At 40.5% G+C, this 23,375-nt stretch overlaps 1 protein-coding gene across 1 annotated transcript; it reads right to left on the bottom strand.

Annotated features, from left to right (window-relative positions):
• Window positions 1-3,431: 3,431 nt before the first annotated feature.
• On the bottom strand, window positions 3,432-22,598 carry dnaaf9 (dynein axonemal assembly factor 9). Its single transcript, XM_023396326.2, has 37 exons — window positions 22,421-22,598; window positions 21,093-21,172; window positions 20,798-20,923; window positions 20,575-20,699; window positions 20,094-20,190; window positions 19,792-19,898; window positions 19,597-19,674; window positions 19,278-19,379; window positions 18,729-18,784; window positions 18,506-18,641; window positions 18,031-18,112; window positions 17,810-17,846; window positions 17,624-17,708; window positions 17,467-17,543; window positions 17,309-17,353; window positions 17,107-17,152; window positions 16,872-16,983; window positions 16,533-16,603; window positions 16,406-16,453; window positions 16,212-16,302; window positions 15,973-16,076; window positions 15,613-15,756; window positions 15,220-15,305; window positions 14,966-15,067; window positions 14,198-14,315; window positions 13,989-14,077; window positions 13,693-13,827; window positions 13,203-13,328; window positions 10,747-10,784; window positions 9,893-10,028; window positions 9,501-9,587; window positions 8,649-8,755; window positions 8,276-8,350; window positions 7,247-7,434; window positions 7,055-7,120; window positions 6,318-6,411; window positions 3,432-6,023 (listed from the first exon to the last, which is right to left on the bottom strand). Exons 1-37 carry the CDS (start codon window positions 22,474-22,476, stop codon window positions 5,917-5,919), a joined length of 3,459 nt encoding a protein of 1,152 aa, XP_023252094.1. The 5' UTR covers window positions 22,477-22,598; the 3' UTR covers window positions 3,432-5,916.
• Between the last annotated feature and the right edge of the window lie 777 nt (window positions 22,599-23,375).

Genomic DNA, 23,375 nt, shown 5'->3' with positions numbered 1-23,375 from the left:
GGGGGGCTCTTGCCTTGAGTCGCTGGGGAGAAACTGGCGGCGCAGTGGTGGCAGGAGAAAAGCAAGGAAACGCTGATGTCAGAGGTTAGCCATGTGGAGGACTCTATCTGCCTGGCAACAATACAAGGACACACACACACATAGACTCAATATGCCTTTCTTCTAAACACACATGCACGCACGCACGCACACACACACACACACGCACACACACACACACACAGAAACACACACTCAGCATGAGGAAACGGAGGGCTAAAACTGTGCTACATGTACAGTATGTGGAGCAGGATTCCTCACATTCTCTCAGCACTATTTTAGCTGCCATTTCTCTTTAAGTAAGTGTGTTAATAGCTGAACACACAACACACACACAAACACACAAACTCTGATACACACTCTGCAGACACTTTCTGTTTAGTCTACCTCTCCAAGTCCCAATAACAGACCTCCCCCGTCTCAGCTGGTGCTGATACAGGGTTTGGATGCACAGGGTGAATTCATGTTGTCTCACCAAGTGACAAATCCACTACTATGCTGAACTGGCTGCACATGTGTGTGTCCTGACATCTGAGAGCACAACAGACACCACGCAACCAAAGCACAGCAAACAGAGCGCGTACCTGTAAGTGACATTTAAAAGACCAACTGCTGCATTAAGTGACAAAATAACAAAAGGATTGAATAACCATATAAATATTTAATGGATTACGAGGTGCAATAAATACAACAGTTAGATTATAAAAGCATCAGTCACAGGAAAAAAACAGAAGTTACAGTAGTTTAGTGCAAATGCAATTCAGATTCGTTCACGTTCTGTGAACATCCTCAAAACAAAATGTGGAAGTCAGTTTGGCACTTTTGAAGTTAGTTTTTTTCTTCCTTTCTTTTTTTCTTTGCTTCTCATCACAATAGACCATAAGAAGTTTTTTTTTTTCCTGTTACCTTGGACGGCCTGTAGATAGGGGAAAAGAAATGAGCCCTTTGCTTTTTTTTCCCCCCAGATCTAATTCTGCATCATGACATCAAACACCTCCCAGCTTCAATCGTCAGTGTTCCTTGACATGAATAACAACATCCTTTTCTTTTTCTTCTTCTTCTTCTGTTTTTAAATGCATGGCTGTGCAGCCAGCCAGTATGTGGCGACAGACAGAAGATATTAACCACAATTTCACCCTCATCTTCTTCTATAACACTTGGGCTTGATAGGGCAAATATGTAATCTCAGGTATGGAAATAATAAGCACACCTGAGAAACCTCCTCTCGCTGTCTGTGAGGACTGTGGGGTGAGGAGCCCGTGATTTCCCTTTGAACCTTGATAGGACAGAACGGCCCAAACAATTAGCATCAACAGTCCCCTGAGGGCCGAGAAATATTTGGTCAGTTAAAAATCCATTTCCAAGCCGTTATTTCTCCAATAAGCACAAAAAAAAAATACCATAAAAATACCAACTTCTTCAAGAAGCGCATACATTCCACATTTTTGGCCCTTTTGAACACTGGAGCCAATCTCAAAACTAGAAAAAGAACAAAAGCCCCCGCGCACTGCGTTATCACACCGCAGTACGAGAACATCACGTTTCCCCCGCTTTACATAAAACCAATTAACACCAAACTTTGTTTTTGTCCTATAACTTCAGCTACAAAAGTTGCTAGCCTCCACATACAGGATGAAGACACCAGGGTGCTCAGTCTGCCAGAGAGCTGTGTAGCCGGCGCACGGAGAGGCGTGTGGAGGGCTCTTTGGGCCCCCAATGTGCAATAAGTAGGGGTCACCCAACTTTAGTCACAAACTCAATCCTCTCTTCTTCTTTTTTTTTTCTTTTCGTCTGTACTGATACAAAACATGACGGTTTTGTATCCCAACTACAACTGAGCCTAAAAAAAAAAAAGAGAAAATTTCCATTTCCTATTTTATATATTATTAATTTTCAAAAGGAACATGGATAAAAGTGCAGCTTCCCTTCTAGTGTACGTTACATTTTCATTAAATAAATCAACTGTATTTGGTCTGTTATTACTAATAAACTAAAATAAACCACTAAGAAACGTATCGCTGTGAACATAAATAATTCTTTAAGTATCAGAACTATATTGATTTCAGTGCTCAGCCTTACACTTCAGCATCTTTTTGGTTAGTTTGCAAGAATACCTGAATCCACCTGAGCCCTCCAGTGGCCGTCCCCTGTGTGACCTCGTCTACTTTGCCCTCTGGCTTAGTAAAAACACATTGCTTTAAAGAACGACTCCATGGATTCCTTTCACCAACACTGTTGAAGGACGGATCCTTGCCTGACAACGCCCCCCCCCCCCGTGACGGGGAGAAAGATGGAGCTCTGAATGCAGCTTTAATCTCTGCTTTTTCTTAGCCGTAGCCAAGGCACTGCTGGATCAGAGAAACCTGACATCTCACAACCGATCAGATTCTCTTCGAGTTTTTTTTTTTTTTTTTTTTTTAACAAAAAAAAAAAAAAAAAAAAAAAAATTGCATCTGCTTTTGCCTTTTGTAGCTTGTGCGAAAAGAGACATTTTGCTTGCATCTAGAATTGTTCAATTCACAGTCTTATAAAAATACTATTTGTTGTTTTTCGAGGTAATTCAAATTCTTAGCAGATATGTAAAATAAATGTGATAATTTTCTCTTTGTTGTACCTGTTTGGTGAAAGGCAATTCTGTCAGAATATATGTGGCGTCATTTTCACATAACATCTCAACACATGCAAAATAGTATAGACATACTTGTGATAGTAGTCGTGTATATGTGTGTGTGTGGTGTGTGTGTATGTGTTAGTGGGAATTTGATAAACATCACAAACGTCTTACATAACCCTCGACTCTTTAAGGACTAGTATTTGATCTCTTGGCCGATTACGTTTTCAGTCGCTCTGCTCTTTGACGTGGAGCAGGTTTAAATTTGTGGCACCTTCAGTCTTCCATACATCAGCCTCGCAGCTATTTCACTGTCAATCAAGGTAAGCCTCTGCAGTATTACATAACTACAGAATGACAGCAACTGTTGCTGGAAACAGACGGCTTTAGAGAGCGCATCTCTGAATCGCTAAACAGAGGATCCAGCTTAAACAAGAGTTATCATTTAGTCAACACAGGATTTATGTTACATCTTGCTCTGCTGTTAAAAACAAGCAGCGTAATCTGTTTGCATTTTGTTCCATCAGTCGTTTGTAAGCGGAGGTAATGCTTTTTTTTTTTTTTGTTAATGCAGCATCTCATTTTGCATCAAAAACCCTTCACTTGCTGTTAAGACCCTTTATGGTTTTATTTGAGATACAAGCGCTCAAAGCCGGTATCCAGCCGACCACAGAGTACGAGCTGTGAGAGACTGAGAATTTAGCAGCTCGTTTGTTTGCTCAGCTTTGTCCTTAAAGAGCTATTTGAGGGCACTGTAAGTCAAATATATAAAAACACAAGGTACAATTGCACTTCTTTTATAGAGTGAAGGAGGAGGACTGAAAGAGAGAAGCTCGTGGAATGAGTAACTTGGGGGTAAGCTCCTCCTCTCCGTGTGAACCCCTCCTTTGCTGGCTATCTGGAACATGCCAGGGTGATACATGTTAGAGGCGTACTTCATTGCTATGTTATACGCTATCCTATGCAATGAGTCATTCTTCTAAGGGACAGTGGCACATCTAGCATAAGAGGGTATGGCTTGTTCAGGTCAGAGGAGACTCTGCTGAGGACAGATGGGGCCAGCAGTGTCAGGTCAGAGTCCAGGTCTAGGATCATCTGAATCTGTGCAGATACACACCGGGCGTCTGGAGGAAAACACTTTGCCGACAATGTTATGACTCTCTGTGTTCGTCTGCCAGCTGAAAACAATATTATTGATTATTTCCATTAAGCTGGCTGTTGACAGCGCTGTCAGGACAGGACATACCCAGGGTTGTGACTGGCATCCCAAAATACACTGAGGTCACCACTGATTTAAAAATATCTGCTTCAATAAGAATCTAACAACAATGAGTAAGTGTTGACCTCATTATTAAGCATTAGCCCCCCATTCTCTCTTATTCCCCTGATTACAACTATGGACCTAAAACATGCTCTTAGCAGAAACGCCCTTCCTCTCTTATCCCACATGGTGAAAATCTCACAGTACTCACGTTTGAGTACAGGCGATTCTTTTTGGTGCGGTGCACAAAAGGCCAGTGTAATATAATTGTACGCAGCAGCAGTGTGTGCACGCTTATATGTGCATTCAAATGTTCCTTTGTCAGCATCAACTCCCTCAAGACAAACCCAGATTGTTAATTAGTCTGCATGTTACACTGCTGACCCCATAACGAATGAAAGCCATCAAACCTCCAGAGACTGGAGCAGGGTTCCTACACATTTTCAACTACCAAATCCCATGTATTTAATGCTTTGTTTGATCTTGACATCACAATTAATAATTCAACTGTTGCTGTTCAAATAACAACAACAACAACACGGGTTTTCCACAGAATTTACCGACGTTTCCCTACGAAGTTACAGAATTTCAAAACCTGTGTAGGAACCCTGGTAAGAGGAAGACATGCATAGAACATTAGTGTGACACAGGATCACAGAGCAAATAGTAGAATAACTACTGATTTCAACAGAACATCAAGACTGATTCTCTGCAACATCACATCAATACAAAGCCTTTCACCTTTCACTAAAGGCTCTAAACTCATGTTTACCCAAACCTCACCAAAGTTTCCCCAATTATTTAATTTTCCCCTCGTCCTACCCAAATGTAGTGACCCACATATTTATTAAAAAAAAAAAAAAAAGAGGGAATGTTTACACTTATAACAAATTTAACAATAAATGAACATTTTGACCAAAACAGTGAAGTGAATGATCCACAGCTGGCTGCAGTGAGGCTGAGCTTAACTCTCTACCTGGTTTCTCACTGTTCAAACTAGCAGCATTATAATAAACAGATTCAGTGTGTTTCTTGGCCTCAGCTGTTTTATAACTTCACCACTCTGCTGCCGGGACTGAAGTCTGAATTTTTATTTTTTATTAATTTTTTTGTTCTTTCATTAGATTCACTTTAGGAGTCTTAAAATAAAGCACTGGGGTGGCGTTTAGCTATGTGATTAATGGCATCATTCATCAGATGTCTGCAGCCAACAGGCTGTCCAATGTTTACAGCTCCATGGCCAAGCGCTCCCTCTGCTGCAGCACGGCACACAGACAAGCTAACAGGTGGGCCATGGATTGGGTGACAACAGAGGAGGAGCGATTCTTGAGAAACCCCACCAGGGAGCCCACCAGAATCACACGGCTATCCATGCCTGTCCAGAAATAGAGGCTTTAATTTGCCAACTGTGATAAACAGAAACACACAAGCTGTAGGAGCGAGGGGCTGGAAATTCCCTTCAATTGTGAAAGTCTCATAGCTTGCAGGATTAGCGGCACAATCACACTGGTTTAAAGATGGAGTCTTGTGTTGCGTTATCATTCAGATACGCCTGCGGTTGTGAACAAGTCAACTCTCACTGCTTGACAAATGTGCCTTAATTTGAATCAACACAAGTGACCGCATCAAACTGCCGCTTTCATTTGATAAATATGATGCCAAATAAGTTGCCAAAGTGATAACTGTAGAGTCAGTGGCGTGGCAGAGGGACGTAAGCCATGCCGTGACATAACCGGCTTCTGATGGATGATGTCACTGCTCAAACGCTCACCTCCGCTCATCCTTTTCATGCCACCAAATAAGGAAACAAAGTGACATAGTACATAGATAATAACTGGGTTTCTAGCAGCAGCAGCTTCTGCAGATGCATGTGGTATGAACACACATTAATCATTCTAGTGGAGTGTTGAGTACGTAACCCCTGCGCCCTCCCTGCCCCTCCCACAGTGGTAGCCTTAGAGTTAAATAAGACAGATGGAGGCGGTGGACATACACACAGATTCTATCACGGATCAAACAGGTCAGGCTGTCCCTGCAGCTCCAGCTGACGGTTGAATATCTCGATCTCCTTGTTGGCCTCGGCGATGTACGCTTTAATAAAATCTTCCATGTCTGTAGTGACAGCAATGTATGGGAAACAGCAGCACAATCACCACGCACAACGGTAAACACAGATACAAGCAGACCTGCATTGTTTGTCATAGATTGTCTGACTCAGAAAATCCAGCTCCTAATGATATCAATCGCTTTTCAAACACAGAGCCTGATTTTTATACCTACACTGACTCACATTCACTGTATTGAGTTTGATTTAGCCTTTAAAAAAATGGGGAAAAGGATTTTTGAGAGACAGATAAAGTGTAGTTAGAGTTCAACAACACACAGTAACCACTATGAAAAGGATACTGGGATGGAAATTCCTTTTTTCTCCAAAGATGTCGACATACTGACAACCGTTGTAGAAGTAGCCTGGTGGTAGTGGATCCAAGTGCCTGACGATCTAAACAGAAACATAATATCAAGTTGAGTAAATGTTATTGACTGAAAAGGCCAACATCAATAACAGTTCCTGACCTTAGAAGATAAAGAAAAACCTCCCACAAAAGAAAAGGAAAATAAAGTATTCTGACCGTTTCAGCTTTTGCACAAATTGTGATGTAGATTTAATTGTAAATATATAAAATTGAATGAAATGAAAATGAAATCTCTAATTTTAGAAAGTATTCAGAATTCAGCATATTGGAGTTCAAACCAAAGGGTTTAGATTTTTGTCTCGTCAGACCGGAGAATCTTTTTCCTTTAAATGCTGCTTGGCAATCTTCAAGCATCATATGCCTTTTACTCAAAGTGGCTTCTGTCTAGCTGCTCTACCATAAAGGCCTGATTGATGGAGAGCTGTTTCTTGATCACTTCTCCCTTGGCCAAGACCGTTCTTGCCTGGTTACTCAGTTTGTCTGGACGGCCAACTCTAGGAAGAGTCCTGGTGGTTCCAGACTTCTACCATTTCACAATAATTGAGGCCACTGTGCTCCTGGGAACACTTTAGGAATGGTCTGATACCCTGATGTACAGCGGTCTGTAGTGAGTTTCCTGGTCTTCACGGTTGGTTGTAATTATATAATCATCAATATAAACACACTCACATGTATGGTCTTGATTTCGTGTGGTGAAAGACTGTTTTTAGTCTTCTTAGGCTTCTTTGTCTGCCTCTGTAAAAACCAAACAGAAACAACAGCCTTGGCGTTACGCAACACTTAACTTTTTACCCATAGATCTATACACAAGTCTCAGGTGTGTATTGCCATCAAAAACAGTGGGGCTATTTAAATGTCTACCTGCTTGGTGCACAGTCTGAGCCAGTCCTTCACTCCATCCTCAGTGAGGCCAACACCATCGAACACCATGAAGCAGGAAGTGCCGGTCTCTTTGGGGCCCGGGGTGAGAGGGTCAACGCTCTGTTCTGAGGCAATGCTCAGGCTCCCACTCACCGTGTTGTAGCTCACCTCCATCAGTTGTTCTGAGTCTGGAGGTTCCAGAGAGAGAGGCGCTCACATCCAAGTCACACATGCAGCTCACACCTTGTGTAACACCTGCTACAGCAGCTTCATATGGTAACAGCATGCTGTCGGTGGGGTGTTTATGGTTCAACATCCATACAGCCCCTCTGCTCCCAAAATGACTCACAGAACTCACGTGTAACAAAACAAGATAAAAAATATGTCCTAACTTAATATAAAATATGTGTTGGATGTACGACAGCTAAATACAACAACTAAAATAAAGTAAAATAACTGAATATAAGGCGATGTAAATGATACACTACCCTACAGACAGTGACTGAGATGCACACTTGACACTAAGGGAATGTGAGCATTTGTCTCAGGGTCATACAGTCTCCACACTCGTTCCATTCTCCTGCGTCTCCCCAACTCTCTCTACAGATATCTGCACACTCTCTGCACATCTCCTCACAGGCACCTCCACTTTCTCCTCATGCAACAACTCTACACAGGCCTTTGGATGAAAAAAAGAGTGAGAAAACTACGTGGAGGAAACCAAACCAGTGGACTATGAGCTGAATTCTAAACACCAGACACCAGAGCAACAACCGAGCGATATTCCTACCGTCAGGAGCTTCTTGCCTGCCTTGAGGGCAACCTTTTCTCTAACAATTCCCAAAAGTGGGGAATGCAAATGCAGGTCAAACATTTACCGAGGAAAGAAGTCACATTTGTTTAGTAATGCTTAACAAAAGCAAGTTCTCTGGAATGCAAAATCTGGTCTGAAAATTGAAAAAGTTAGCAAAAATGACAATGTATTTTATAAGAGAGAAATAAAATTAAAAGTATATTAATATTTCTTACCAGAAAATCGAACTTTTCCCCAAACATTGTACACGTTTCCTCGGAAGGGGCTCGGCTTTAGTGAAGACTTGAAAGCTTCAGAAACATTAGCATAGTTTTAGCAGGGAGAATTGCAGGATTTAATAATAATAATTTAAATTAACAATTTCCTCAGAAGCTAAATTGGCAGCAAGATATTGTAAGTGCATCCTTTGGGAATACAGATTATTTCGCAGCAGCGGCTGACAATTACTTTGAGACCTCAGTTATCTCCATATTTGGAGGGAAAGACAGCTTATGTAATCATCATCAAACCCTGCCAGCTCATATCTGGCGCTTCTGTCACGTGTAAGAGTCAGAAAAGGGGAGGGGGGAGGCTTTCTTTCCATCTCACCTTTACAGCGGGTGACAAATAGAGGCCTCTCTAGGGGCCGGTTGAAAGCCACGCGCTGCTGGGTGAGGATCAGAGACCCCGAACCAGAGAAGAAGCGCCCTTTGCACCTGAAACACAGAACACGAGCACATTACACAGATAGTGAGAAAGTTAAGTCTAGAGCAAGCCAAATGTTTGTGCTACATTTTGTCTTTGGCTGGAAAGTTGTTTACTCTACCAGCTGCCCACAGGAAAGAGGCCAGCGAATGTGATTTGCTTATAAAATTGTGGGAAGTGGATGATGAATCTGTAAATGTACAGACTCTCATCAGCAGGTGAAAAAGTTACTAGTCTTGGTCGAAGAGCTACGGATGTGTAAGAAGCATCTCAAACACACGCACGTACACGTACAGTACAGTACACACAAATTAAAGCTTGAAGATGAGTAAATCAGAAGGGCCAGACTCTGGCCAGATATCCAGTGTATGATCTGAGGGGAGGATTAAGCAGAGGTTCATATTAGGCTGACCACTGAGGCATGAAGGCAGAATGGACCAGATCCAAAGGGAAGGAGACCCCCTCTGTGTACATGGCAACTGCATGGCCAACAGCTTGTTACTGTGCTGCCAGGAGGCAGCTGGTGATAGAACACAAGATGCCCTGAGGGGCTTTACAGCAATCAGCAGCCGATACCCCCACCACTGCAACTGAGTGGCAATTAAACCGCAGGGAGGGAGGCGAGGCAGGACTGAGGAACGCCGAGGCAGGAATCAACGCCAATCTGTTGCTCAGCGGCCAAAAGGTTGCGTGTGGACACATGAGGACACACCGGGGTCACCACGAGTAGAGTGGAACCTCGAATGAGGGTCTTACCATCCAGGGTAGAGGACATAACGTGCTCTCAGCATCTGTGGTTCATTGAAGCTGCTCTCAGACAAGATCAGATTCACATCTTCAGTCCTGATTAAGAAGACAAACAGGAAGGAGTGAATACTTAACTCTTTACAGCATCGAAATACCACATAAAGACTTAATATCTCATATCTACGATAGGCTTCTAACTTCGACAATGAAATGTTCCTTAAGTATAGAATACACTGGGAAATGTTCATGACACATTCCTGTGCTAACCCTTCTCTGACCCAAAAGATTTGAACATAGACTCAAAAAGAAGAATAAAACGTAGCCTTGAGTGAATATTTCAGGCAAAGATAAAAGCAGTTAATGCTAAAAGCAGTGACGAACATGATTCTGCGGGTGCCTACCTGGTGACAGCTCCTCTCTCTGCGAGTATGAAGGCTGCAGTGGGGTTGGCAGAGCGTACCAGCTGCTGAACATACTGCATGAGAGGGTGCTTCTGCTCTGCTGTCAGCCCGGTGAACACCACTGTACTCACAATACCTGACATACAGAGAGGGAACATGAATTCCAGGAGAAACCGGCTCACTTTCCCCCAAAAAATACAATGTCTGTGTAGCCACTGCAGAAATAGCCCTTTTTATACTAGGTTTGATTTACTGGTGATACTGCTGCTGTATCCTGCCGGTGTGCTGAAGGCTTTAGGGAAAGTGACATTGTGAAAACTTCAAATGGACGGGTGAGAAATAAGAGGTAATTCTGCGACAGATTAAACTGTGGCGGTTTCCACACTACTCAATCCATCCCAGTGTCACACGGATGGAAATGTACGCTTTTCAAAGGTGTATTAAGATATTGAACCGTTAAAGATGTAGGATGGTTCTGCTGGAGGGTGAATGGCACTGCAACACACTTCACGTCAAAAAAGCAAACAACAAAGCACCGTGACATATTAATATACTTCGTCTTCAGTGGGTGTTGGATCTCTAATTTGCTACTTTACTGTGAGAATATGGCTTATATGTCATTATTGTTCACACCTGGGAAACTTCTCCTCTGACTTAATTTGACAAAAATCATACATTTTCTTGACCTTTAAGGTTTGTATCATACAACCGGACTGCATGGCGTATTTGGAAAATCAATATCAGTGAATATCAATATCTGGTGTTTCCTCAGTATTCTGTGAAAGAAGTTTTATCCTTGATGTATTTTGTTGTTGGGAAAGTGGAGGGGAAGACAGAGCACAGACAGGACGTACCTTGGCTGCACTGCTCCATCAGCTTAGGAAATGTAAACCTAAAGTTAGAAGACAAGAGACAGAAGAAGTTAAGTTAAATATGCAGCATTTACAGTATAATTAAATGCTAGTCATCAGTCAAATGCAAATTTATTTTGACTGTACCTGAGTTACACATACAAAGAGCTGTTTCACTTATCTGGTAAACAGTCCTCTTTACTTTAACCCATATCTTCTTCCACAGTATCATCACTAACAATAACTCTATTCATGACTGATGGGTGCTTGCCAAAATTGTGCAGCAATAAACAGGCTAATTCCATGTTATGGCCCTTGGCTAGCAAACGAGTTATCCACCGTGAGGCATTTTTCATAGGATGACATCATGACTATGACTGGCAACTGACCAGTGTAAAAGCTTTCTGTAATCTCATTTAATCTTAACATAATTTATCCTGAGTTTTCAAATCGATCAGTGTTATACACCACTTTCTGAATAACTATCCAGAGCCAAGTCCCCCCTCCAGCCACTACAGACCCTCCCCTGCAGCTCTTAGGGAGACGGGGGAGGGAGGTTGGAGGGAGGGGGGGGAGATCAACGATTTGAAAGGCATTTATCTTTCCTGTCCTGATGTAATGAACTGTCTACATCCATCACAAAGAATGGATCATGACTGACTGATGAGCTTCAGTGAGGAGGGTGTGTTGGTCGCACATGTGGATCTGGGGGATTAGAGAGCTATGCAGAGGGGGGTGACAGGCAGGTCAGGCCTAAGCTGGGCTAACCACACCCAATTAGCACCATAGTAGGGGTCCACAGACCTCCACTGAATCTATGGCAACAGACAGTGACAGGGGGTTTGTTGAAGATGCCTCAAATGTTTAAGTCAGCGCTAACCACATTGCTAACTAAACCTCTTATTACACATTTTTCCACTGCTGAGCCAAGTAGGACTTGTCAGAGTCTGAGTGGAAGGACATCACAAACATGTTTATAGCACAGGATCCAAAACACCCTTTAGATTTATTATTAAAGCTTTTTTTTCCTGCATATATGCTCAAGTATTTATGAGTGTTACTGCGCAGAATAAAGTTATTATACTTCAGCTGCTTACCGGGACATTTGTCGTAACACCTACTGGCTTTTCAGTGAAATTTCTAGTGGTTCTGGAAGCACGTCTTAAATACTAGATTCTGGACTTCCTGCCTTCGTCTGTATGTAAGTATCACTAGCCACCCCAGCTTGGCTGTGCAGTGGAAAGCAGCCTATTAACTGGAGTGGTATGTCATATTTCGCGGAGCAGCTCAGTCAATCTATGACAGTGAGAAGCTCTGTAAGCTACATCTAAAGCCTGTAACAAAAGGAGAGTGAGATTAAATGTAGGACTGATCCTCTCTGTAAAAGGGACCCAGCCTGAGTTTTAATAGCTAAAAGTGTCATGTAACCTCGTCCTGGAAGCCTCCAGTGCTTCAACAATTTATCAACATCCAGCCCTGTCTGTCATCATCTGGTCTGTCCATATGTTACTTGAAAACTGAACTTTCAAACTGAGTGAAACTTGAATTTCAGGAGCCATAACCAAAATATGGCTGAATACACAGCTGCGATTTGTTGTTAGCAGCTCACCTTTGTTGCACGCAGCTAAACTTGCGACATTTACATTGATTGCAAATGAAAAACACAAGCAGGCAATTGTGCTAAAAACTAAAATATCTGTTTTTGGAACATACAACACACATGGACATAAAACAAAATAATGGATTTTACTGCAGGAGTGATTTGAGAAGTTTTTTTTATCAAACTGGGTCACCAAATAAATTTCAACTGCAACCCTATAGGTGGTGTGTATTTGCTACTCATTGGGTAAAAGTTTGGCGACTTATTCTTTAAGATGCTGTAGGTAAATGTTTGAAAGTAAAAAACTTCCAGTCATTGGGAATCAGACACAAACATTGATAAGAAGCACGAGGTTCTTCTTGAGGCCTTTGACCATGAGGCAGCTGCAGGATTATCACATATACTGAAATATTAATTTGTTTGGTGCAACTGAGCCACTATATTGATTGTCTCTAGATCAGAACAGGATATACTTAAATGAATGATCTTTTATCAATTAGGTATTTTAATATATTGTTATTATCTGCACTGAAGTTCAAAATATGTAAGTTGAAAGCAATTTGATTTCAACTTGCACAGGAAAAAACTATTGTTGAACCGTGACTTCTGCATATACAGTGTGAGACACCTTGACTTGTTCTCTGACGTATTTGTTTCCTCTTATCATTCAGCCATAACTGAGAATCTTGTTTGTGAAAGTGTTACTTTTCATTCAGGAATTTTGTCTATTTCAGTTGGACATTGTGGGGTTCAGTTAAATGGTAACTTAATTAATCTGATACACATTTTATTATTATGACTATTTACATCATTCAAAGCCTATTTTATTTGAGGTGGCAAAAAAAAAAAAAAAACGTACCTGTGCTCCAAACAGGAAGCGAATGGATCCACACAGGCAGTGACAGCACCAATGGTGAAACACGCTTGGACAACTGGGTCAGGGTGGAAAAGCACAGCCTGGACCACATCCAGAACATCTGTGTATCTGCAGGAACATTTGCAAATTTTAAAGACACTGACAAAGATGTCTGTTTTCTTCAGATAATGTTTATGAAGGTTTGGAATCATCTATTTAACTTTATGTGACACTTTTCCACAAAATATACTCTAAATACTCAAAAGTACAGACACTAAAATATGTTTTATGTAGTTAGGTGAAATTATCTGCGTGTAATAAATACAGAGGGATAGACAGCAGATGAAATTATTTTCCATAAAAATGAACATATTGTGTTTTCTAAATAAAACACCCTCATTTAGCCGAGCTCTGTTCTTGTTCTCTGTTCCTCCAGATTAGTCTTGACTTCTCAGTTCACAGCTGTTTCATGCTGATCAGCGGGCTTTCTTACCCAGGTGAGAGCACCAACAGACGGGGTTTGCCTCCTGGGCCTCTCTGGCTCTCCAGGAAGCTGGACAAATACTGCTGGAGGTGAGAGGCTGAGAAGCTGTCACAGCTGTCAGGACCAGGCTCGTACACCACCCACCTACGGGAGTAATGAAAAATAAAATTTGTGTTATTTCTGTTTGTGTTGCGAGTTTTGTATTTAATATTATTTGAATAAAATAACTAAAGCATATGTATGAAAAACGATATCAGTGCAGAAAATATTAAAAAGAGGATGTTGTTAGATGTAGTCGCTCTTACCTTCCTCGTTCCTTGTTCAGCTGGACCAGGAAGTTGCAGAGTCTCTTCTTATGGCTTCCCGGCAGACCAGTGATGATGGTAATGACAACCTTTTCACACATTAAAAAGCCCGAATCAGATATTAACTTAATCAGCGTTACCATAATCTACCTAGGAGGCCAAGAAAAGAATGAGAGGATGATCCACTACACCACAGTCAATATGCTCACCTTGTCTCCATGGCCATTGACTGGGTTCTTAAGCTCTGCAGAGGGGAAGAGCACTCCCAGGTGGTCATACAGAATGGGCTCCTGACTAATGCTACTCAGGGCGAAGTGCTGAAGAAACCTGGTGAGGGCCACAATGCAGCTATTAGTAAGAACAAATGAGTCACAACTAGATAAAAAAGTGTTTTGTGACTGATCATGTAAGGTAATGGACAAAAGCGAGTTCTGCAATTTTACAGCCAGGACTTCTTTTCTTCTTTTCACCAGTAATGCCTGCTCTGGGTTTTGCACAAGGAATTTAAAAGCACAATCGTTTTTCTTTTTATGTTTGGTGGAACAGAGCCTGTGCAAAAGGGAGCAACTCATTCTTATAAGCACTGTGCTGCAAGTTTATGCTTAAAGCAGTTTGATGTCTAATTATACCAGGTGACAGTTTTAGGACCGATGTGGCAAGACTAAGAAGCTGCAAAAAATGCTGAGTAACCTTTGTATGCTAACTTCTTTGTTTTAGCTATATTGACTGAAAAGAAAGTGTGTGCATTGTTTATTTCAGGCCATATAATGAAGCTACATTATCTTCCACTTGCTCCCAGCAGGACAGATCTACCGAATGTGGATAGGCAGCACTGATGAAAACACTGCGTCAAGAAACACAAGCTTAAATACTATTTTGGGAATACATACCCATGAATAAGCAATACCTACAGTAGCATTGGGTTTTACTACTTGCTCAGTCCAACTCTACTATGTGACTGCTCTGTGTGTACTAACATGTCCTGCTCTGGCAACTGGGAGTATGAAGTCTTCAAGCTGCCTCTGCGTTTGGCCACTGGTGGCTCCTGACTGTCGTGCAGCTTCTGCAGTCTGGTGTGCCTGAGAGAAAACAGTGATTTGAATTTCCTTTTTTTTAATGACTTTATTGGGAAAGACTGATTAATGATAATTGCAGAATTACAATGTTAATAAGCTAATACAGTGATTCATACTGACAGCTGAAACTGGTAGAGAAAATTATGTTGCCTTACATGTTTTTCTGGCTCCAGGTCAGTTGCTCTTGGTTCAGCAACTGCAGAGTAAGTCCAGATTCGGAGTTCTGCCACACTGACAACACCTGAACCAAGAAAGAAAACAGTCATACAACTGGAGCTGAATCTTTAATGAGCATAAAAAGGATAAAAAATTTTTGTTTTTATCGTAATGAATCATCCAAGAACAAACACAACACCAGATCCTATCTTATGTTACATCTACAACTCATAGATCCCTCAGACTAAATATTTCATAGTCAGACAACATATATTTAACAGTATAAACATGTCATTTTAAACACTGCATTTTAATCAGCTTCACTCAGATGATCCCTGTTAACTTCAGTTTCAAACTGTGTCAGAGCTTTAGTCACTGGCTACTGTTCTAACCTTGGAGTAGAAAGCCCTGTGGCTCTTAGATCTGGGCTGAAGAGCAAAGACCAGACACTGGTCAGAGCTGTGGAGAGGGAACGGGAGGTGCGGGAGCAGGCTGCTCTCATACTCCACAAAGAGAGAAGCCACAGTGCTCGAGTCCTGGTAAGAAGAGGACACACAAATCACACTCATGTAGTTACTGTGTGTTCCACTGCATATACATACACACAGTATATGTGTTAACATGGTTTTAAATGGAAGCCTGACTCATCTTTTAAATCAGTAAACAAAAGCAGATCTTGTGAGAAAAATAACATATGTGATTCAATGCAAGATGAACTACTGCTTGTCTGAAAGTCATATTATTCATCATACCGGATCATAAAACTTGATGGTGTTGATGTGATCCTTGGACAGAGTAATGCTCCCATATTGAGAATGGATAAACAGGAGTCCCTCAGAGAAGAAAATTATCTTCCCTAAAATAAAAAAAATTGAATAAACAATAAAATATACACATTCACAACTCTTTGTCACATAATGTACAATACTGGCCCGAGTACACAGTGAGACGAGGCTGCAAAATAACCCCCATGTGAGTGTGTGAGTGTCACCTTCTTCAGGCGTGGAGAGCTGGCTGCTGGAGAATACATAAGCAGCATCTGCCACAGTCAGAGCAGTTCCCAAACAAGTGTCGTCCTCTTTCTGTTTAAGACGCATATTGTAGATCATTAGGGCACATGCTCATACATAAGTGTATATAGGGAAACATGAAGGGGGGGGGGGCATATGAAGCTTCTGAACTCACCTTAGTGAGATGCTGGGCTAGCTCAGACTGCTTTACATCAGACTCCATCTAAAAACACACAAGTTCTTAACCACAATCCAAAACACTTTTAATATAAAATTTATTTCATTTTCAGCCCTTCACATACCAGCCAGCAGGCGTAGCGAGGCACAGTTGTCGTCAGGATGGTGTAGCAGCTGTCTGAGGACACAGTGCCATCTGCAGGAGAGGAAACAGACTTGTTTGAAAAGTAGCATAAACAACAAAGCCAAAGAATGACAAACATGGAAGATGAATCACAAATATAACGTTCAGGGCAGGAAATAGGCTATTTTTAGACTAATCCTCTGTTGTTTCTAAATGACTTTTGCCTTCTTCTGTTAACAGCAACGTGTGGATGTGTCCTGCTTATTATGTAAAACAAATTTCCTTTGTGGAATCAATCAGCAATCCACGCTAGTTATACTTAAGATAATCCAAAATGTACCTTTCTGCTGAATATTGATGCTGGACTCTAAGAAGGATTCAGAGAAGACCACGGAGCCCAGGTCCCCCCTGTCCCACTGGAGGTCTGGGATGTCATGGACGGTCATGGAGGCCTTAGAAAAAACATACAATTAGTCAAGATGGAAAAAAAAAACTTTCAGAGGAAAATTATAAACTCAGGTGTTTCCATTGTGACAGTTTCAAGAAGCAAAAAACAATACGCTTCTCTGACTTACTGTTTTTACTACATAACGGCTTTCTTCATCAGTCAGAAGAATGATCCTGAAAATAAAAAAACAGGCTCTTTAGGTCTCAAATTACATATTTACAAAAGGATTTTTTAAGAAAGCAAGAAATCATTGAATCAAATGACGATGAAAATGTCAAGGAAATTGTGCAGAAAATACAAATGCTTACAAAGCACTAGTTAACACCCACCTCCCCTGCTTGTTCACTGCCTGAATGCTGAATTCACATTTGGACCTGAGAAGAAGAAACATACGATGAAAATGCTTCAAACAATAAATGTAATTTCATGCTTGGGTGAAAGTCTCATACATTAAACAACAGTTGAAAAAATTCAAATCAATATATACCTGAGAAAACTTCGGTACTGATTTAGATTCATCGAGTCCAAAGCCACGAGAAAGGTGTTCTCTGCTACATCCTTAGCCTACAATAACAGACATTTCTTCATGAGTAATTGTACATGCTGTGAGATAAATGTTTAAGTTTAGTGCTGTTTTTTTTTACCTTGGTAGCACTGGAGGTACAGGAGTAGCATTTGATTCCTGAAAGGACTGCTTGAACAGCAGCTGAATAAATCTGGGATAAAAGTCTGAAGAAGAAAAAAAAAAACTCTTTCATTCAGAAAAACTCAAACATTTAACAATAGCTTAGAGAGAAAATATTAATGAACTTCAAATAAAAATCACTTACAAGACTTCTGTTTTCTTTTGATCCGTGTTTTGATTTCCTGTGGGTGAGATACAGGAAAATACAAATTATGGGATTTGTTAGTATTGCTTTAACACCTCTGCAGCATGGTACTGCATTATTACTAATAGATAATGTAAAATATATTTAAAAAACACCCTCATGTTTTACAAATATGCAGTTGAACAATATCAAATAAGCAGAGTCATACAGTAAAACCTCACCAAGGTACGGAGAGTGGGTAGTCCCAAAGAAATAGGTTCGAGAGCAGGCTAGAGGTCCTTTAGGAGCCACACACTTAAGAATCTAAGACACAAAAAAGATGCATTCATGTCATGTTCCCACTTAACAGTGGTGTAAACACTGTTCTGTACATCACTGAGCATTGGTTGTACCAAAACCCTTCACCGGGTGGTGCTGCAGGCCAGTTCCCCTCTTTAACTTGAGCAATGTGATTTATAAAACATCAGTTACACATAATGGAAACATTAGATCAATGCCAAGTTTTCACAGTGACAGACATTCCACTGTACTAACCACTCTGGAAGGTTTCCAGCCATTAATAGGGATGTTATAGTAATGTAAGTAGTTTACAGTGTTTCACATTACAACATTTCCTCTGTCAGACATGTTCTCTGCACCACCACAGAGTGTCAGCATGCAGTTATTCTCCCCCTCTCAGCTACTGCTGCTTCTCACCATGTGTCTGGCTGTCGAACCTTGAGGCCCTGTGTTGCGGACCTGATGGCTCTCTGAGGGAAAGTTGAATGAACAGCTCTCCAGATCCTCTGAGGAGGAATGTTTCCCAAACAGCACAAAGGGCTGCTGACTTTTACTGAAATAAAGAAACAGCTGGTTAAGCAAAAGCATGTTTTCATTCTACAAAACCAGAGATGAACCGTTTGTCGAATATGAAGAATACCTTTTATCTGTGATGTTGCTTGAGATCAGTCCATGAGAGTAGTAAGTACGGAACGCCTGTGGATTGATGAAAATACACTTAATGAGGACACTTAGCTGACAACTAAGATCAGAAACTGAACACCATTACTTAAAGATTACAACAAAGAAGTACATTTGATCAGATGCTGACTTGATCTCCTTCCTGTCACTACACCTTTGCCTCATCCACTCTTCCTCTGTTTGCATGTCCATGTTCAATTTGCAAGTGGAAGTGGACTATAACACCCTCCTATGAGCGTACATGGATGGTGACTTATGATACTCCATTACTCATAAATGAGGAGCAAGAGGATGGAGGAAGCATGATACTAATTTGAGCATATTTTAGTTTTCTCTTTTTTTAATATTATTTTTAATATTACACTGCACACCTAAAGTGAAATTATGAAAAAATATTAATATTATAATTATGATAATAATTATTACATTACAGTATGAAGTAATTGTGTTCAGTAAGTTATTGTCCAGAGATTTCTATTCTTGTAGGACTTTGTGGCTACAAACTCACCTCCCCTGCCTGGGCTTCAGACAGCTCTAGGATGGACAGATGGCTCTCCAGGTCCATGCTGGAGAAAAAGCCACTCCACTGCTTCTCAAAGTTAACCAAGTCCTACAATAAACAACACCAAGGTTATAAGTAAAAATGACAGTAAATGGTAATGTTCACACCTTAACATACCAAATTTAACTGTTAATTCAAAGAGGTTCACCATGTGACCACCAGAGTGTCAGTATACAATACAAGAACAACAAAAACAGTGGGTTTGCAATGCAACAGAATCCTATGAAAGCTAGAGCAACAGAAGATTAACAAAAGTCAGTGTTACCTCTGCGAGGAGACTATCCAGAGACACTGGGTCCAATCTGGTGTACACCTGCCAAAGCTTCTCACTCATATCCATGAGCTGGACAAAAGGGAATATACCATTTGAATGAACACAAGCTGTAATAAGAAGCATAGTGCTACAAACGCTCTTATGTAAAATATATTTCAACAAATTTTTTTACTTGTTTGAACGTACCTTGTATTTAATCGTAAAAAAACTTCCTCCACCAATGCCCTCCAGGGCAAACGCTTGAATCAGAGGCCACTTCTCCACCATAAACATATCAAACTTCTGGATGTGCCCTAAGAGTAACAGTAGAGCAAATATGCTGTTGGTGTAATTAGTCAGTAGGTGCAAGTTATCCAGATGGTGAACCGACATTGTATTTTGGCTTACTGTGATGTCATGTCATGTAGTTAGTGTGTGAACACTTTTGATTATCTCTTTAACACACAAACAGCAAATAAATGTAGAGATTAAAATGTGACGATATGTACCCCGGGAGCTGTAAGGAACTCCGATTCGATAGCAGTCCTGCACCATTGTGACAAAGCTGGAGATTTTGAATTCCTCTGCTGCTTCCTCATCTTCATACTGTGTGTGGAGGTGAACAAATTACAGAGGTTGGCAAATTACAAATACTGCTGCATTTAGATATTTCAGCAATAAAAAAGGTTTGGAAATCATTAGTTGATATGTGAGTTGTCAAAGAAGTATGAGACAACTCTTAAGAGGTGCAGTGACACACACACAAATTGGTAGTATATTGGTAAAAGCTAGAACACATTAATAAATGAAGCTGACTTGACTAATTGCCAAAAGCTTGAAAAAGATTAATAGTAACCTTAAAAATTTGCAGCCAGGTGGATACATCAACATGTCTAAATACCCTTGATTAGGTTCATACTCCTAGTTGAAGCGCACAGGGACTGTAATTAACAGGAATGATAGAGGAAGGAATGAATAGGGCTTTTTAACCTCTGCCTCTGTCATGCAGTAAAGATGCAGGTTCCTCCAGTGAGATACGTAGGGCAGCAGGTAACTGTAGTTTAGTGGATTGCAGTACAGATGAACACACTCTGCCTTGATCAGTAGGATGACATCTGACAAGCAGACAAGTAACAGGTCAGAGTAAATAAATACTAAAGCAAGCACAAAATATGATAAAAAAAATATAGTGAACAACAATTGAAGAACTCACCATCCAGCATTTCCTCTGGAAACTCCTCAAGGACATGTTCCAGATTCAGCTGATTTCGTCCATACAGTCCATAGAACAGGTATTTTGCAAGCTCAGTGCACCCTTCATTATATCTGCTGTCAATTCCTGAAATACACAACAAAAAAATGTCAACAGTTTTGGAATGGCCACATGAATTGCTTTATTCATCTGTTGTGAAAAATTGTTTCCTCTAGGCTTAGCAGCTGACAATGCAGTTAACCAGGCCAGATAAAGAAACGAGGTTAAAGATAAAAAGGTTTGCAACTTAACATACCAAGAGAGCACATGATGCCATCTGGAGTGGCAGCACCACCCTCACATAGCAGAGACTGAACCTGCCGCAGACGACAGCAGCTGAAAAATACAACAATAAGTAAATGTATGCATTACGTCATGGCTTTGTTAGTTATGAACATTAACTTCGGATGTATGTTGAGCTAAAATGTTAATTCTTAACCTTGTAAACAGCAGTTTGAAAAAAAAAAAACTTTGACACACAGTCCAACTAACATGTTTCCAAAGATTTCCACCACATCTCATCCTTTGAATACAACAAACAATTTTAAGGTGGAAATTGCCAGTAAATTATTGTTTAGATTAATTTGTGTTTGGATTTGTCCAAAAAAAAAGGAAAGAGTGAGAGCTTTCTTAAAATGATCACTTCCATATCTCACAATTCAGATAGGTTTTCACATAGGTTTCCCAGATGACACATTAAATATATAATTTATTATAATTTATAATTACGACACCGCTTCAGGAGAGGATATTTGCCTCAATTGTGAGAAAATGAGACAAGTATGAACTCCACTGAGTTGGTAGTTTATTATGTACACGTAGCTAAAACTAAGTCAGCCTATTAGAACAGTCTTCATAACGGTTATAATGTTCAGTTTGTGATGAAACTGTTTTAGAGGAGGTGTAGATTCAACTATATGGTCACTTTGGAGGCTGCAGTTAAAGGTGTAGTTGAATCCTATTGCGTTATAGAGACAGGTATTTCTATTTTTTTTTTTTTTTGAGAAGCCTAATAACTTTAACACCTCCTTGTACAATGCAATACAGTCCAATGGCATCATAAACTACAGCCTCCAAAATTATCAAACAGTTGAGTCAACAACTCAGTAGATACTGATCATTATAACCTTAATGAAGGGAGGATTTACTGCAGGGCTGCGTTAGACTTGGCTAGGTGTACCCAATAAACTGCTAACCAAATGTATGTCAGTCATAATAAACGATTTTCGCTAATCGTTCGATGGAATTAAATACTTTCAACAGGTCTCTCATAATTCGTTATACATTAACGTTAGCTTTAGATTTTGGCAATAAAAGATCTGATTTGTGTGCGGTGAATTTTTTAGTATGGTGGTACAGTCAAAATAATTACGTAGCTTAGGCAGCTAATTAACCTGTAACCTATTGTTGGCTCAGCTCCTTGCTAACGTTAACATTATTTTTACGGTACCGTTACCGTCGACGAACGACAACTGAGCGTTAGAATATCGACTAATAACGTAGTGGTTCGAGCTAACGTTAGCCAGGTTAGCTTGACAGCTTCACTGAGGCGTTTCTGTAAACAGAATTCGACATTAACATTACCTGACAGCCGGGTTGACTCCCGAGAATTTTCCGTTAACTGTTCTTATACCGGCCATTGTAATTAATGTGACGGCTCACACCGTTTACGTTTTAAACCGAACAACGTTATGTATTTCGCGTTTTGAGGCCGAGAAACTACATCATCGTCTCCATCACCCTGGAGAATGTCTACACAAGATAGCATAGCAACGGAGCGAACCATTCGATAAATAGGGGTATTCAGAATATCGTTACGATACTTTGGACCAAAATTTGACAACATAAACCACTAATAATAAATTGCTTCCGACTCCTTTCTTATAATTTTAGAACTGTATTTCCTATCAGCCAGAGTTAGCCTTAAAGAGAAATTAATGTTAACGAATTCGCCAATCTATATCCCCATTTTACGGAGTAGTACTGTCTTGTTTTGGGCCGTTTTGACAGCAGCAGGCAGGAGCTCGCAGCAGCCCAGAACCAACATGGTGCAATCCCTCAGTAATCTCAGTCGTGCTGTATCTGGGAGAACTCACGTAGCTATGTCAGTATTTCAATACATGTATGTGCTATCAATGTTAATGCCATGCTTTTACCACACATTGTCCTCCCTAACTATATAACAATAATAATAATACATTAGAAACTGCAATTTCTGAAGAAACTGTGTTTCTGCCTTGGATTCGTATAATAAATCAGTTGAAGTTGTATGAGGAGATGAGAAAAGGGACTAAGAATGCAAACTGGAGTGGAAGCGATGAAAAAAAGTTTAGATACGAGTCATATTGTGGAAGTGAGAAGCACACAGAGAAACTGAGCTGCATACCCTACACTGTAAATCCCAAATCACTCACTCAGATTAAAACTTTAACAAACGGCCTGCACATAAAACTTGTTTAAATGCATGCAACTGTAAGGCAATGCCTGCTACACAGCAACCAATCTGATGATAAAAGTATTTATCATTCTTTTTTTGATT

The sequence above is a fragment of the Seriola lalandi genome, unplaced genomic scaffold, assembly GCF_002814215.2.
Source record: "Seriola lalandi dorsalis isolate HSWRI2012SDOR001 ecotype SW California unplaced genomic scaffold, Sedor1 jcf7180002054976, whole genome shotgun sequence".
NCBI classification, from domain to species: domain Eukaryota; kingdom Metazoa; phylum Chordata; class Actinopteri; order Carangiformes; family Carangidae; genus Seriola; species Seriola lalandi.
Note: the sequence above shows the minus strand (reverse complement) of the source record. Positions and strands in the feature narration are given on the sequence as shown.

What these genes read in the sequence shown, in the direction of transcription:
- dnaaf9 (XM_023396326.2), bottom strand. Translation starts at nt 22,476, where the DNA reads ATGGCCGGTATAAGAACAGTTAACGGAAAATTCTCGGGAGTCAACCCG. An exon ending in CTGTTGGTGCTCTCACCTGG is followed by an intron (nt 13,329 to 13,692) that starts GTAAGAAAGCCC and finishes ATGTTCCTGCAG; the next exon opens with ATACACAGATGTTCTGGATG. An exon ending in GGGAAAAGTTCGATTTTCTG is followed by an intron (nt 7,435 to 8,275) that starts GTAAGAAATATT and finishes TGGAACCTCCAG; the next exon opens with ACTCAGAACAACTGATGGAG.